This window comes from Lissotriton vulgaris, chromosome 1_1, assembly GCF_964263255.1.
Source record: "Lissotriton vulgaris chromosome 1_1, aLisVul1.2, whole genome shotgun sequence".
Lineage (NCBI taxonomy): Eukaryota > Metazoa > Chordata > Amphibia > Caudata > Salamandridae > Lissotriton > Lissotriton vulgaris.
The window spans coordinates 626,464,752-626,482,681 of NC_141685.1; the positions used below are offsets into that span (position 1 = coordinate 626,464,752).

At 43.2% G+C, this 17,930-nt stretch overlaps 1 protein-coding gene across 1 annotated transcript in view; it reads right to left on the bottom strand.

Annotated features, from left to right (window-relative positions):
- Positions 1-17,930, bottom strand: part of LOC147747587 (vitellogenin-1-like) — a 1,134,322-nt gene that overhangs the window by 680,389 nt on the left and 436,003 nt on the right. The window contains exons 12-13 of the mRNA XM_086925703.1: positions 1,931-2,148; positions 1,503-1,600 (exon numbers count right to left, since the gene is read on the bottom strand). Of these exons, the coding sequence (XP_086781829.1) occupies positions 1,503-1,600; positions 1,931-2,148 (316 nt within the window). The remainder of the gene's footprint in view (positions 1-1,502; positions 1,601-1,930; positions 2,149-17,930) is intronic.

Below are 17,930 nucleotides of genomic sequence, written 5' to 3' on the forward strand. Positions count from 1 at the left end.
TGCTTTCCAGCCTCATTAACCCCTTCGAAGCTAATGACGAGCTGGGCTCGTCATGGCGCTTACCTGCCGTGCGCGGATGACAAGGCCAGCTCGTCATGAAACACTGGCATCCTGCATATCTCAGCACAGGACGGGAAAACGCCAAGCAGCCATGTGGTTAAAGGGGCAAAAGAATGTTTCTTTAGTTTTACTTTAGAATTATCTGTCATGTCTATTGCTCTACAGCCAAAATATTAGCGTTTTATTCATTTTGGTTAGTCGGGGTAATCTCTAACACACTCCTGGATAGGTTTGGGCTCCCTCACAATCTTGCTTGCGCCCTTACAGTTCAAGCTGGTATTTTCCATGGCTGCATTCACCGACCATCCCGGAACAACAGGTGAAAAGGAAACATGTTAACAAAAATTACCTAATTAATTAACAAAGGCTTCCTTCATGACAAAGTATTTCGGCGAGAAGGAGAGTAGAGCATCCCCAGGCCTGTGGGGCCAAAACCACTGTTGGAGAGTGAGGAGTAACAGCAGGGATAAGGGATGGGTGAATAGAGGGCAATGGGCAGTAAGGGCCTGATTACGATGACATTGGGACCGCCACCGACTGACCATAGTTGAGGGTCCCACCACCATCTCATTTATTTTTTCCGCCCGCCACATAATGTGGCGGGTGGAAAACATGATGTGTCTGCCCATCAGACCTCCTGAATTCCACAGATTGGTGGCAGTGCCTGCCCGGCACCGCTGTAGGGATATTGATATCCCTTTCTGCCTGTCTGTCAACAGCAGTTAATATGCCATGACCAAGCAGGCGGAAACAGACTTGGGGGCCCGTAGCGGACACCCCTTCATCCTGTGCCTTGGACATGGTCCCTGGTGAGCACCTATGGTGCCCCCCAACATATCCCAGCACCATGTCGGCACATTGCGCCTGCAACATAGTGCAGATATATATAACATGACATTTCATTGTACTGCGACGGGTACTGCAGACCGCAGCACCCGTTGCAATACAATGAACAGACATTGCGACCACCATGGTGGAGGTCGCATCGTAATACGGCACATGGGACTGCTGCCTTGTAGGCAGGCGGTCCCCATCCCGAATGGATGGCGGAGTTTATTCACTGTTGATGCATTTAGAAGTCCAGGAGAGGTTTTAGATGGTGGTGAGCTTTTTTGCAAGCATATTGATGCAAATGGGTAGAAAATAAGTATGTTCAATGGGGTGGAGAGTACATGGAAAGAGATGGAGGGGCAACGGAAATGTGTGGTGGTAGGGGAGGAGGAGGGGGATTTTTTGTCTCTTCCTGCAGGTAAGACAAAATACATTTAAGAGAATGTCCGATAATAGCTACAGATATATATTTTGAAAGATTCATTTCAGAAAAAATTTCAACTGTGAAACATTTGAACCAATTAATCTCAGAAGAATAACCTACATGTGTGGCAGAATATATCTGAATATCGTAGCTTCGAACATGCCTAGGCAAATGTGATTCAAATTACCTGTAAATGTGTCAACGCGGAGATTCTTGCTGTATCGAAAACTCAGCAGGCCAAGTTTAGGATTGAGGATCCTGAGAGCAATATTACTAGCTGCAGCGCTGAGAAAAGAAGAAGGGGTTTGTCTTTATAATACTGTGTATTTCAAAGGTTCCAACCTATATTACAATATTTAACTGAGTTTTTCTGAGCCATTAGTGTGATGAAGTCCAACTGCACAACCCTTATTGTAAAAGACACGCACATAGGGATGGGTATGTCATTTTATGTTTTACTTTTAAACAGCGCGAACTTGACCTGACGGTATTGGAGCGCTTTACATGAGCACAAAGTTACGTTACACATGGACACATTATTATTATTTTTTTTTTTGTAGGCACGGGAAGGTTCACCCCCTGCTGCATCATTAACAAATGAGTCATATTGCTTACACTGTGAGAAGATCAGGAGCTTGGCTTTTGCTTAAAGCTTTCAGCTGTGAGTAGGTGAAACTGGCCACTTGCAGGTTGCTCTCGGTTAACACAACGTTAGCCATGTTCATCAGCAGGGCCGCAGTGGGCTTGGTTTCCAGCAGAACGACCGACGCCACCATTCGGACCTCAGCGTTTACTTTGTGATTTGCAAAGATCTGCATAAGAATGTCCTGTACCTATATATAAGGAGATAATACATTACATTCACAAATATTTGTTTTAAACATTCTAACAATAAATGTAAATGCTTCAAGGACACTATTGTGTCCTTAAAACCACTTAAAAAAACTAAATAGGATACAATAAATCCTTCATTATTACTGCGCATTTGTCTACTTTTCATTAGTAGATGGGCTGGCAGTGGCTTCTGCATCACAGGTTGACTACTCGTTTATGTTTGGAATATCTAAGGCTGCAATTATGAGATGAGCGCTGTAGTCAATCTGATAGGACTAGTAACAGAGTTAAGAAAACCATTGGTAATATGAGATCTATGGAAAAACCATAGATCTGTTTTGTTTCACCTATACATTTCAATTACTGAAGGGAGCATACATCTCTGAATGAATCTCCAGAGTGAAATGACAAATTTCTGAAGAATCACATCTGAAATTAATGATTTTGTCAGCAATTTCCCATTGCTAAGTGGACTCTAAGGGTTTCATTTTTAATCCTCTTATAACTCGCTGGTACTGGTGACTGTTTGGGTGCTTAGATACTGCGGGCCTCATTTATGAGGCCCCTTGCGCCATCGGAACTTCACTTTCCATGAAGTTCCGTGGCGCAGAAGCCTGCGTGGTATTTATCAGGCAGCAGTACGCCACTTTGTTTGCCTTAATGCTGCCTGATAAATATCAGTCCCTTTAACGCAGTGTACTGCGTTAAAGGGGCGTGCAATGGGTGTTGCTGGGGGCGTTCCCAGCAACATCCATGGCCTTTTGACACTGCCTCAGATTTACGAGAAATCGTAACTCTGAAGCAGTGCCAAAAGCTTACGCCTCCCCAGGGGAGGCGTAAGGGAGGCGCAACAGGGAGAAATGTCTTTATTTCTCCTCGTATTTCCTTTTTCTGTGTGTGCTGCATTCTACAGCACACGTAGAAAGAGGAAAAGCCTCTTGTGATTATTTTTGTACAGAAAGGTTTCCCTTCCTGTACAAAAAAAATCTTCCCCGCAACGCAGGCACCCTTGCACCATTGTGCAAAGGTGCCTGCGCTGGCGCAGGCAGCCCATTGTGCGCCGGCGGAGGGGAGAAGGACAGGAATGCGCCGTATCTTATAGATACGGCGCATTTCTGCCCTTTTCTTTTGCCGTAGGGAAGCGCAGCAGGCAGGCCTGCTGCGCTTCCCTGCGGCAAAAAGTCATAAATGAGGCCCTGCATACGTTATAGGCCACTCAGAATGAAGCTTTGGGTAAACTGTGTCAGAGAGTCCCAGGGCATTCAGAAGATACTGATCTCGAATTGTAACACTTCATTTCTAAGACACCCCACAATGTGGACCAATAACCCTTTTTAGCACTTAAGTCTGAGGGTAGGGAGGTAGAGCAGTACATGGCTTACCTAGAGATCTGAAAGTAGATGTTGAAATGTACTCCAGTTCTTCTTAATATCAGCAAATTGCAAAGTACTCAAGAAAAAGGCTATTCGTACAAGCCTGACTACTGTGCTCTGTCCCAATAGCACGAATGAGGTTCAAAAAGTAGCTAATGCATCGTCATGCACCATTCTGAAGCTGCACAGCAAGTCGCACAGGTCAACAAACATGCGTCTTTTTTTTAATCCATGTTTATTCCATAACATTAAAATAATTGTTTAGATTCACAACAGAGGCAATGTGATTCCAAGCTTCAAATGCTAAAAGACATTTCTTTCCAAGGTTTATCCAATAGCACAATGATAATCAGAGTACGTCCTGGGCAACCATATGGAAATCCACCCAATGCATTTCGGCCTTAAAGCCCGTTTTCAGGGGTAACTGGATTTTAAAGATAAGCCCATCAGCATCGTAGGGAATCGTAAGAAAAACAATAACCTAAACAACCATGATATCATATGCAAATATGCAGACCTTAACAGGCTTGTGCAAAAGTCATCCCCCACCGTACTTATATCCACCGTGTATTGCATGTGTAACACAACCAAACAATGCATGCTGTCGCACCAAATGATACGTTCAATTGTTCTAAAAAATAAAAAAATATAACAGTACTGTTTACTGAATAAAACCTGTGCGGAAAACCCTCATAACAAAAGCCCATTGTGAACCTGACGATGTTATCGCCTTGCCATATATGGAAATTCTAAACTTTCATGTCTAGACACGATTCCAGCACTGCGATTGGCATGTGTGAAACCAACCAAAAATGTGCTCCAAATAAACTGCTGATTTTAAACCCAGTTAAATCCCCAATGGTGCAGGCCTTCGAAACTGAAATGCACTAAATGACTGTAAGTACAGAACCAAAAATTAACATGGAAGAAATACGTGGAAATGAAGTTAGTGCCTCAGTGCTAAAGTGATCTGGATGGAGGAGCACGAGACACGCGGTCACGGAGCAGCTACCACTTACCTGAGAGGACGCCGCCACTGCCAGGAGTCATCCAAACACTGCCAAACCCCGCCGCCGCCCCGGGACTACAATTCCCGGTTGCCTCAGCGGCAGCGCGCTCTGCTGACACCGCGCCAGCGCCAGGAGGCGCACAAAAGCATAGCTGCGCCCCGCTTCGCGGGACGAGCCGGGCGAAGCCGGGGACAAGGGCGGGGCCGTCTGCGGCCGTCAGAGGTCGGATGAGGTTGGGCTGGGCCCCCCTCTTTCAAGTGAGATTCGGACTTTTATGTTTCTTTATTTGTTAACCTGGAGTTAGTTGTAGCTTCCTCACTTGACTTGTGATATTTGTTGAAGACCCACTGCTCGTAACGATTTTGGTTTTGCCTAAACTGTTAAAATGAACTTACGCTCTGGCAAAGATAGACTGGTGCAGGTTTCCACTTCGAATGGAGTATTCACAGGCACTATCGACCATTTCTTCAAACGGACTACCTGTATTCTCGAGAAAGAGATAGCTCTCGCTGAAAAGCGTCTCTCCATTGACCTGGTTACTGGGAAACGGTCATCACTTGGGAAACTTGGACAGGTTGAATCCCCAGCTCCCCCAGTCACATTATCACATTTAGACCTTAGCGATAACAATGTTATCACCATAGACACGGCGCTTGTAGATCAAGATCTAGAGTTAGAAGATTCTACTAGACTTTCAGACACATTGTCAAGTAGCTCCCTTTACAACAATTTAGTGAATATTGATATTGAGGATAATGACACATCTGAACCTATACCTAGTCCTGGTCCTGTGGTGACCCTAGACCCCCATAAAACAGGTCCTAGCAAAAGGAAAAGGAAGGAGAAAACACAGAAGGGGGGAATTGTGAAGGCGTCAAAAGGTAACTGTAACACAGCTCACACTGAAAATAAATCAGCACCCCCGGCTACCTCACTAACAAGCATGACTAATCCTCTCCCGACAAATGATGCTGAGGATCGTCTTTTGGGCAAGATAGAATTTATGGTTAAATCTTTATTGTTACCAGTACTTGAAAGGACTAGGCTGTTAAATGATAAAATGGATCAGATGGAGGCGTTATTGAGAGCAAATACGGAGATTGTGAAAAATTTAACTAATTTCCCCACACTTACTAGTGTTGCAACTCTTGACAGCCAAAGTCAACCCACAAACAACAACACAGGAGGGTTGGGGCATCTAGGCAAAGTTATTTCAGCTTCAATATTATTGCCACAACGGGTAGTGCAGCCTAAACAGGGTTTAAACATAAACAAGTCTAATCTAGTAAAAGAAAACCCCCCGAAGGAAGGCGCACCGACAAAACCACAGCAAGTAGAAAGCAGGCCAGTTAAATCTATCCACCAAAAAGACCAAGACCACCATAGCAGGAAAAATGTCTATCGTAAGCGACCTTATGTCAATCTCCCACTAGAGTCCGCACCATATACCATCATTATGACAGGAGTGGTTCCTTTAGAGGAGGGGAAAGTAGGATCACACCGGGAGCTATATAACAAAGTTAACTTCTGGCTAAATAAGAACAGGCCACTCCCACCAATGTCCAAAACAGAGATCCTCAATGTAAGAAGAGTAGATTGGGTGGGGCATGGTCAAAAAGATCTAGAGGGGGACTGCATCATCGTTAGTTTTAGGGACTCCTAGGTGGTAGACCTCATCCGCAGAAAACCAAAGTTTGGAAAAGTGGGGGTTGTCCAAACGTTAACAATGCATTACTTTTTTCCCCCAACTAGGATTTATTAGGAACCCCCCCTTTCACACACCATCAACACCATCATATCATAACAATGATCCCAGAAGGAGACATCCCCGTGACCTGCCTATATATCCCTTGTTCTACCCCCAACTCTTGAATAGGTATGCATCTCTCAGTGGTCTGGAAAGGGTAGATTGACTCTCCTGTAAACCTAAAATTATCCATAGAGTGTCAACTTCAGCTAGTAGTTCGGAGGTTTTGAAATCTGGCAACTTTCAAAGGGAATTTAACGGTACCCAAAAATTAAATTGCCAAGACACTGTAACTGAGGAAGGGCACAACACATTAGGGCTCGAAAATGGGCTGCTGTTGGGTGAAAAAAGATGGGGGCAAATAGACCCCCCTATAATTGTCCCCACCCACCAAGAAAACATTTTAAAGTAAGCCTCATGGAATACTGCTGGGCTCAAGGGGAAACTTGATGGTGCTGAATGGGGGGCTTTCATTGATCAGCATGACATTGTTCTTTTCCAATAAAGTTGGGCTCTTGAGGCTATCTTCCGTATTGGACATCTTAACTACCACAAACCGGCAATTAAGGGAAAAGAGGGAAGACCATCAGGTGGGCTGGTTATATGGGTTAAACAATCCCTAGGTTACAGGATACAAGAACTGATAGTCCATAATCATGACATCCTGGGACTCAAACTCCAGAGGGACAATCATCAGGCTTTGTTTTTAAATAACATATATGCCAGAGGCCTACCTGGAGGGAGGAGCCCAGCAATCATGGATGATTTAGACTGTTTAATGGAGTGTATTGGGAGGGATCAGTGTATTATGGTTGCAGGAGACCTAAACAGTACTTTTGAACCCATACCTAGTGAGGGAGAAGACAGTTATGGGGAAATTGATCAATTATGGAATGTTCCAAACCTCACCATAAAACCTATCAAGAAGGTCACTGAGGCAGCTCTACAGTGGTTGGGTATATGTTTGGAGTGGGGCTTAAGAGCTATAAATGGTTGAGCTAAGTCAGACAGGCTTGGACAAGCTACCTTTGATAATGGTTCAACCACAAGTAGAATTGATTATTTCCTAATCAAGTTGGAGTTTTGGTCAATGGTAGAGGACATGGAAATCATACAGAGGCCAGAGAGTGATCACAATCCCCTGGTGCTAACCTTGAAAGTGGAAGAGGGATCAGTTAATTCTAAAGTTACAAACTGTATCACAGCTGGTGCCTTTTTAACCAATGACTGTAGAAGGGTTCGTTGGTGTAGAATTTTGGATGACCCAGCCACTCTGTATAAAATCTCCAAAGAAGTGTCAAGCTCGGTAATAGAGGCAAAAAGAGTAATAGGAGACACGGGCTCGGTTGAGCAGATTAGCTCTATACATCAGAGCCTGTTTGATAACATAAAATCCTTCTTCACAAAACCGGGGAATCCAGTGAAAAGGGGTGGAGATCTTCCAGGTACCAAATGGTATGATAAAACCTGCCGCAAGGCTCATAGCTCTTTGATTAGTGCCATTAAAACCAGGAACATAACATTGATTAAAGCAGAGAGGTTGAACTACAAGAGGGTCCAAACGATAGCGAAACAACAATGGGATGATCGACGCTGGCAGGACCTTTATGAAGCCAGTTTGTCCTCAAACCAAATTAAATTTTGGCAGGTCGTGAAATGGGGAGGACCAAGGGACTCGCAAACACCTGCAAACCATGTCCTAGTTGAGGATTGGGTGGAGCACTATTCATCCCAGTTCTGTGGGCTGGACAGTATGTATGTATGTAATGTATGACAGGGCACCAAATGAAGAGGAGTTAGTGGCAATCTCAATACCCAACCTCATAAGCATGCCCGTAGTGTTTCAAAACATTGATGCAGAGAAGGCAAAGGTTCAAAGGGGTAAAGCTCCTGGGATGGACTGTATTCCAGCTGACCTTTTCAAACATGATCAACGTAATTGGGTTCCATACATAACGATCCTAGCAAATGCTATAGCTAATGGAGCAGTGATACCTGAGACTTGGAAAGGGGCTGAAATTCTACCCATATATAAAAAAGGGGATAAGTCAGTACCAGGGAATTATCGCCCAATCAGCCTCATAGATGCCATACAAAAAGTAATAGCGAGAATGGTCCTAGCTAGAATACAGGTCTGGATGAATGAGGAAAATATCCTTTCCCCGATGCAAGCTGGTTTTAGGACAAGCACGAACTCAATCGACCAAGTATTCAGATTTGTTTTGATTTACTGGAAGATTGTGTATCTAGGGGGGGGGGCACTATTTATGCAGCATTCGTGGACCTCAAATCTGCGTTCAACCTCGTTTCAAGAGAGAAGTAGTGGGTCGCCCTGGGAACTATGGGTATGCCTCCAGAACTTTTAGAGCTCACTATTAGACTACATGATAATAACTTTGCCAGGGTAAGATGGGGTAGGCCGGGACAGGTGACAGAGCGATTTCCTGTGACTCGTGGGGTAAGGCAGGGCTGTGTCCTGGCGCCAACCCTGTTCCTTTTGTTTATAAACCAAGTTGTACAGTTTTTAGGAGAAACCCCAACAGATGCACCTTCTTTGGGTGGGAGAAAGTTTCTCCTTCTAATATTTGCGGATGATACGTTGATATTGACAAAAACCCAAGCGGGGTTACAGACTGCAATCAATAAATTCGTGGATTTTTGTAATATCAATGATCTAGAGATCAATGTCTCCAAAACTAAATACATGGTTTTAACAAAAAATAACTCTAAACAGAGTGACGTTAGTTTGAATGGTGCCAAACTAGAACAAGTTGGAGTCATGACCTACCTAGGGGTGGTCATAGATTATCAAATAAGATGGAAGGCTCAGATCGAGCTCTGTGTTTAAAATTTGCTAGACTATCGGGGTGTCTAATAAAGGAGCAACACTGCTTGCAAACAAAAAGAGGCTTGCCAGCTTTGAAAATGTATAATGCTAAAATAAGCTCCGCCATCCTCTATGGTGCAGATTTATGGGGTTATGTAGACCTTGCACCCCTGGTAAAAATCCAAAACAAGTTTTTGCGCAGCCTGATTGGCCTACCACAATCGACCCCTACCCTACCCCTTTTGTTAGATATGGGATTTCATTCCATTAGAGATCTAGCACATTATAGGATGGTTGCCCAGTGGAGACGTATATGGTCCACCCCAGAACTGGCCCTATTTGCAAGCAAAATTATGGATCTAAGATCAATTATTGGGTCAGGAAACCTCCCCTGGTTTCGTGAAGTTAAGGCCATACTGTCAAATATGGGTTTAAACTCACAGTGGACAGATCCAGAGAACTGTGTTCTTTCGTCAAAAAAAGAATTTAAATCATTATATTGGGCGACGGTGAAAGAACAACGTATCTCAACTTTCCATCCTACAAATTTGACTGGTATCTTTTTACTCCATAATACAGAGGTCCATGTTGAGTCATACTGGGATATTATTACCAAAAGTTTAGATAGAAAACTCTATCACCAGTTCAGAGTTGGCACCCTACCATTAAGGGCATATACACATAAATGGCGCGGTCAACAACATAATGAGTGTTGCCCATGGTGCTCAGGGGAGAAGGAAACCATTAGTCACCTTTTCTTTGTATGCCCAGCATATTCTGCGCCGCGTCGCAAATGGATTAAGCCCATCTGTCGGAAGATCAATACGCGGGCGTGTAGGGAAGCCCTCTGGGTCTTAAAATCTAATTCCTCCGAGTGTGTGTCCATTTGTGTGGCAAAGTTTCTGGGGTGGGCATTTATTCTAAGAGCCAGGCACCCACAAACCCTCTAAAAAGTGGAATCCCCGAAAGCTTTTATTTTTATCATCGGAAAAATTGTATGAACGTCTTTGTGAATATATTTAATCCTGTTTTAAAGTTTTTTTAAATGTTTTAGCTTGTTAAATTATTAATTGTAATTGAGATGAATTTATTTTTTTACTGTTGTTTGGCGATGGAATTGAGGTTATTGTGTAAAATCCTTTTAATTTGTCCAATTAATCATGTTACGAAATGGAATTTTTATCTGCTGTCTTTTATGATATAACAATCGAAATAAAGACGTATGAAATCTGAAATCTAAAGTGATAGTGCTCTCTCCTCCTAACATGGCAATAATGACTCATCCCCACTTGGCATATTTAATTTACGTATAAGTCTCATGTAAAGTGCACTACATGTGCCCAGGGAGAGTAAATTAAGTGCTACTAGTTGGTCTGCAGCACCTATTGTGCCCCCCACTAATGTAGCCCTCTAACCATGGTTCAGTCCTGCCATTAAAGAGATTGTGGGTGCAGTTTAAAATACCATTTCAACCTGGTTAAATAAGCCTTCTGCCAGGCACAAATCTTCCCTTTTTATAGATATGTCACATCTAAGGGGGGTTCTTGGCAACCCAGAGTAGAGGGTGCAATGCATCTAAAAGGCAGGACATCTACTTTTAAGTTTTACATGTCCTGGTAGTGAAAGATTCTCAATTTGTTTTTCACTACTGCAGGGCATATCTCTCCCATAGGATAACATTCTAATTAACGTATCCAATTTTATAACTTTAATTCCCAATTGTGAAGAGATAAACTTTTCAAGTTTGGTGTCTCTGGAATCACAAAGTAAAATCCAAGCCTATGGTGAAGTCAGATATTAAACTGCAACTCTGAAAATGCCACTTTTAGACATTTGGGGCCCGATGTAGGTAAGTTCATTTTACCACTTCTTAAATACCGAATCATACCGATTCGGTATTTAAGAAGTGGTAAAATGGAGGGGGGGGGGATGTAGGTATTTCAGATTCGGTAAATACCGAATCGTTAAGATTCGGTATTTACCGATTCTGTAAATACGGAATCAGTAAAGCCCATTGATTCCTATGGGCATTGAAGCCCATAGGAATCAATGGTCATTACCGAATCGGTATTTACCGATTCGATAATTACCGATTTTTTCAAGGGTGCAGGGGGTGTCACTTTGACACCCTCTAGCACCCTAATTCCGGACTTGTGTGCCATGTGGCACACAGACATGCCCTAAGGGCATGTCTGTGTGTCACATTGCACAGGTGTGCATGCACAGATGTGCATGCACACCTGTATTCGGTATTTTACCACCCTATTCAATTAAGTGGTAAAATACTGAATCTTAAAGCCCTGTGGCATTCTGACATGTGCCAGCTACATCTGCATTTACAGAATCGGTATTTTACAGAGTCTGTATTTACCGAATCGGTAATTTTACCGAATCGGTAAATACAGAATCGGTAAAATACAGATTCTGTAAATGCATGCCCTACATCTATAAAACGTAATTCGGCTGTTTCCGACCGGTATTAGGGCACCTACATCGGGCCCTTTGCCTTTTATTGCTTTATCTATTTTGGTGGCTGCTTCCTGTCTCTGATCACATGTCTGAGGCGGGTGACAGTTTGGCTTTGTGTATTCCCCCTAGACTGCCAAAAAGAATGGGAGCTTTGGTGTGACTTGATGGCCATTCTGGGAAGATGGGATGGAGAAGCTGGGCCCAGCCTTACCTATACCTTATAGGCTGTGTCCTGCCCCAACAAAAAGGACTGTAAGCCCCCTGTAGTGAGCCTGGAGTAATGGCAGGAGGGGCAGGACATCGGTGCACTTCAAAGGCTTGTCTTTGAAGCCTCCCCCACTTCAAAGGTACCACTGGGTATACGTACTGTACCTCATACACCACCACTTCAGTACATTTCTGGACCTGCAAAGTCTCCACCAGGCAAAAAGGACGTCTGTGCTTGTGAAGGCAATGCCACTCTGCTGGACTGCTGACTCCTGTTTTGCTGTGCTGACCTGCGGGTCCACTGTCATCCTGCCTTGGTGAGAAGGACCAGGCCTGCATAACTGAAACCCAGAGTCACTACAAGAGCTAGCTGGCTGGCCTCCTGATCTGAAGTCTCAGGAACACAAAAGACTTACAACCACCCTGGTTCTGCACCTGGACCCTGCCATCTGTTAGTCTGCCCTGTCAAGTGGTGCCATTCCAGTCCTGGACCCCTAGACGTGGGTCTAAGGCATCTATTCCAGCTAAACCAACTCTACAACCTAAGCAACACCCCTGCTGCACAGATAAGAACCGGTGCAGCTCCTCAACTGTGTGGATCAGCACTGACGCATCACCAGTGCTGCGTAGATTGGGCACGATGCATCACCTTTGGAGCCACCACTGTGTGCTGTTCTGCCTCACATTCCCATCGATTTCTGCCTCGACGATGCTGCCCATCCTCTGCATTGCAGCTTCCCACTCATTGGAGTTTATGCACCAACACTGCTGCATGAATTGGCACAGACGCCTTGCCTTGACCTTGCCATGCATCCTCGAAGTAAAATCACCCAAGATTAAGGCAGTTTTGTTCAGCGGGCCTTGCTGGGTCTACGTGTCCATCTCACACTTCATCGCTGTTGACCTGAACCTTTGACTTTGTACTAGTCCGGCATGACCAGATTTCCCAAAAAGGGCTTTTTGTTTGTAGACTCTATTTCCACCAAAACATTTGATGTTCAATATCTCAAGTTCGGCTTATTAAAATGTTGTTGTTTTGTTCATGTTTTACTTAAATAAAATAAGCTCTATTATTCTAACCTGGTGTGGAATCTTTTTGTGTGGTGTTTCTTTAACCTTTTCACTGTTTGAAGTGCTTGAAGTGTTGCTCAAATAATTTACACATTGCCTCTAAGTTAAGCGTTACTGCTCTGTGCCAAGCTACCAGAGGGTGACCACATGTTAATTCAGGGTTTTCCTGCTACTTAGTCTGACAAGGATTACGGATCATATTCCAGTCAACGAACAACCCAATTTTTTAACAGTTACCATATATATATGCCTATATTTTGACATAAGCTATTGTAGAGCCATACCTATGGGACTTGCCATATTTAAACAATATACAATACAAAACAGTATGGTTTTCAATGCAACTCTTATTTCTACTACCATTTTGTAACAATAGAGGATCTAGAAACTATATAGGACCCTAAACTCATATGCCTCAACAAAACACCAATCCTTAAAAAGCTTGCCAAAAGTAGCAACTTTTCCAAGGGTCACAAATATAGCCTTCTGTGAGTCATATGGTACCAAGTTTAAATGTAAAGGGAGATTATTTGGGAACCGGCTCGACTCAAGTTAGCCACCAATGGAGTTGGTACTGAGTGATGCCTCAGCTCCTTCTGGGACACCACCAACATTATTTAAATGAGCCCCAGAGGGCAATTTGGAGTTCTATTTGATGAAGTCACAAAGCTGTTGATTCTTTTATTTTGATTTCTTATCTTTAAAAACACGTTTGTTCTGCCCACCGAGCTGAGTAGTGAATTGCGGGTGCCTCAGTTCCTGATGGTGTTACCAGTACATATTGAGGAAGTCTGAAGCCGACTTTCCTGACCACTCTGCCATGAAACCTTGGGTATCAGGTGGTGGAATAAGCTGATTCCCCTACTCCCTTTTGGTTGATCTGATTTTCTCGTAGCATGGGGGAAAGAAGAGCACCATTCATGCTTTTTTCTGGTCTGGGTAGTCCCTCGCTTACTAGGCCATCCGTGCAAACCCAAGGACTCCCTTGCTAGTCCCCGGGGTGGGCAAATTGCCACATGCCCCACTCTGGTAATTCAGATTAACAGGTTGTGTTTCACTTTTTCAAACCAGCAGCCCCAAAGGCCTCACGAACTGTGTACAGAGAGGAGGACTTGCACTATCACTTGGGCTTTGGTCAGGTGGCACATCACACAGGTTCAGAAGCATCTGCACACATATAGAATATTAAAGAGGAACTGCTTGTTTAATTTAGCTTGGTATCTGCACAAAGGTTCTAATGCCATAGATAGTACCAAGATAAATTTGTTATGGACCATCAAGGCCTTATCATTTGATTGGGAAACCAATCCAAGAAGAAATGTACCTTACTGTTTTGCTGAAGTATACACTCTGTAGTGTTTTGTGTGAGTGTCCCTGATCTCATTCACTAATGCGTCTGTTTTAAATGGGTTTAAGCTGAAACCGCCATGCTCTAATGGAACAAAGGCACAAAAGGACAAATAATACAAGTAGTAAATACATTGTACAGAAAGCAAGGAGGGTTCCATTAGTTAGACGAGGTAGGATATAGAATATGAAGTGAAAGACAAATGTGTCTCAGAAACACAATGAGTAAGGAATACGACATCACATTGTAGCTTGCATTGTATCATACAAATTTTACGATCGGATGGTCATGTCTATATTCCAAGTACTTACATAGTCAAGCAAAAATAATATAATCACAATATATCTAATCAGTTTTCAGTTTGATACATCAGGCCAAAGGAAGTCATGTCCTACTTTTTAATAACAGATCAAATGCTGTTCACAAATGGGGAAAAGGGCTCTATGCAAGTTGCATGTGACACAGATTTAAATGCATGAGCACATACATAATGTCTTAAAAGGTGACAGTTCTTCTAACTAAGCCTAGAGTCTGCACCCAGGTAGAATACCAATGCCCCATAGTTTAATTGGAAATCAATGAAGAAATTACCTATTTGAGGAAGTGCAGAATCAGGAAAACGCTCACTGTTTTTACTTTTTGGATAAAATGGGCCTAAAATGCATCTTTTGATTGGCATGACATTGGCAAATCATGGAGATGACTTTCCCTATAGTTTCCTCACTTCCAAACACTTATTTAATGCCTATATGTATATGGGTATGTATTTTAAAACTGTACAAAATTTCTCTGAATGAGCCTTAATGAGATTTAGGTTTTGAGCTACTCGACTGGTCCACGTTGATTACTCTGCTGACCAGCCATCAGTCCAGAGATCCAGTTGAATAACAGATCCATTGGTGGGGATTGCCCTTGTTGTGGGAGAGAAAGAGGCCAGTGGCGAAATCTCATTAGACTCATTAGCTGCATTTCTCTCACCAGCCCGGGCAGGATGCTCTGAGAGAGACAAAGAAAGAGCAGGCAGAGCTTTGGTACCAGTCATCCAATTTCAAGTTTTGGCCAAAGCAATAACTCCATTCAGAATCCCAGGCATCTCTAAATCCCCTTAAAGGCATTAGGAACTTGAGCAACTCAGCAGAAAAAGAAGGGGAAAATGGGGGAGGAGAAGAGAAGACATAGGAGAGCTTGCTTGGGTGCTGCATGGACAGAGGTTGGTTAGCAGTCTGATTAGAGGCCATAACCTCAGAAGGCACATGGGGGAGTTTTTAATAGGTTAAGTATAAGCCTACAAATTGGTGCACAGGAATTTCCAAATTTGATCTGGTGCAGAAATAAATCACCCACAATCAGAGAGACCAGCTTTTGCTGTTACAGGGTGATGTCGGCATAATGAGATCTTAAGTCAACCAGGAGAGCAGTGCTAATTCCCAATACATCAATGATCAGAAATCTCGGAACAGTGAGTGCTGGTGAGTTCTCAACAAGTTTTTGCAGTGTGGTGTTTTTCCCCATTTTCTCCCCCATTTTTTTGTGTTCCCAGAGTCTGACTGTTCAATGTCATATTCTATCAGACAGTGGATGTCTGAGGCTTCAGACAGCCCGGAACTGTAGGCAAGTCATCCGCATTATATTTTCTTTTGCAACACCATGCGGCTTGTCATAAGAAGTCAAGTATAAGTTTGGGATTCTTCATAGAAACCTGACTATTCTTTTAAACACTATATTATTTGGCTTTGTTGCTGCTTTGATATAGCTAATATCAAGACTGATACCTCTCATCCCCATAGTACATTGTTGTGCTCTTCACATATTATGATTCACTTTACATTTCTCATAGCAAACCAGTTCTATATGATCATTATTACTATTGTACCTCCCAATTCCTCCTCTCTACTTTCTCTCTCTCTTTTCCTGCCCACCTAGTTATCCTCGTTCCTGTTTTCCTCCCCCCATTAATAAGTTGAAGGATTGGCCCAAATTTTGGGACTGTTGATAGCACAGTTGTGACAGTTATAGGTTTGTGACTGGCAATGCCGACATGAAGGATATAATATTATTAACTGCTTAAGAAACTTTCCTTTGGTGATATTTCTAATTATAATACCCCAAAATTGGTGACGAGAAACAAGATATCCACCCTATTTGCCATCTCACTTTAAGGTCAGTGGCGACAGTGGCGTCTCTGTCCAGGAATCTGATGTGCCATGCCATATGCTGCTCTATTGGGACCTCCTTCCCGGGCTTGTTTATTTGGTATCCATAGCCGTTGAGGTATGCGGTAGATTGGGAGTTTTCTCTCCACCCTGAGCCTGAATCCATATGTGTCTTTCACCCACCCATGCCCATCAAGGTACAACAGTAAACTAGGAGTATTCTATCTTCCCTGCGCCTGCCATCCACACCCATTTTCCATCCTCTCATTGTAGTTCATTCTTTTCCTCAGGACACACTTTCAGTCAAATAAAGTGTTCCAAGCATCATTCAATCCCGGACTCCATCTTCATGCTGCATTTTTTCTCATCAAAGTATAGTTATGTTGGAAAGTGGTTTATTAGTAGTAGTGACTTCCCACTAGTAATAAGACCACAAACACAATCAAAGTTTCAGACAAGGTCTCAATTAAGTATTCCCTATCTCAAATCTTGGTTTCTGGCAGTGAGCAGGCAGGGGTAACTTAGGAGACAGACGTGCAAAGCATTTTGAAACATAAATGCATTACAAAAGTAAGACACAAGTTACAATATAAATCAAACTCCAATTTATACAAGTGAATTATATTTTTATGATCAAATAGAAAAATGCAAAAAATCCAATGTAGGGAATCGGAGATATGAATTTTTAAAGAATAAACACGTTCTAGTGATTAAAAACATATGCAACCAATATGAGACATCTCGTCGTGCCTGACTGAGACAAAATCAAGGTTTGAGCCTGACCGCGATGGAGACCTGGTTGGATACACTCAGCAGGAGGACTCAGTCATAATTTTACCTTTGGATTATAATCTCTTCTGGAGGATTTTTCACTCAACTTCGAGTGGTCCCCTCCAGCAAGCCAATTTCAATGCAGTGTAGCTGAATTGTTTCTCTGTGAGGCTGGGTCAAATCCTGGAAGTCTGGAGCTCCGGAGCTTTCAGCGGGATAAACCTGAAATCAAGGCCCGGTCGCGGTTGAAGGTTGATGACTTTACTCTCAATGTCAAATTGGTCAAATTATCGAGCCTTTTGACAAAAAGTTCCTAAACTTGCAGCTTCTTCCTTGAGAGCTCAAAATGTTCAAAACACAAATCAAAGGGTCTGGCATCTCCTAGATCGTCCTTGGGATGTCTAGACTACAGTGCCCACAATGCACCTGTCCAGATCTTTAAAAGCCCACTGGACGCATTGCAGGATGGTGACTCCTGTTGAAGATTATGTATATGGACTCTGTTAGCCTGTAGCTTGCAGGAAGCCAAGCCCTTAATCCTTCTTGAAGCCAGGCTAAGTCCTTAGAGCTGTAATAGTAGATTGTGCAGCAGGTGCAGTCCTCCAGAGTGCAGTCCTTTGGGTGCAGATCCGGATTCCAGCAGGGCAGTCTTTCTTCCCCTTGCAGGTTTAGGCAGCAGATTTGAGGACCTATGCAGCTCTCCCATATTTATTCACAGTCTTTGGGTGTCAAGCACGGGGCAACCTTGACCAATGGGATGCAGGGTGCCACTCAGGTTTATGACCTCTTCCTCCAAAGTGAAGCA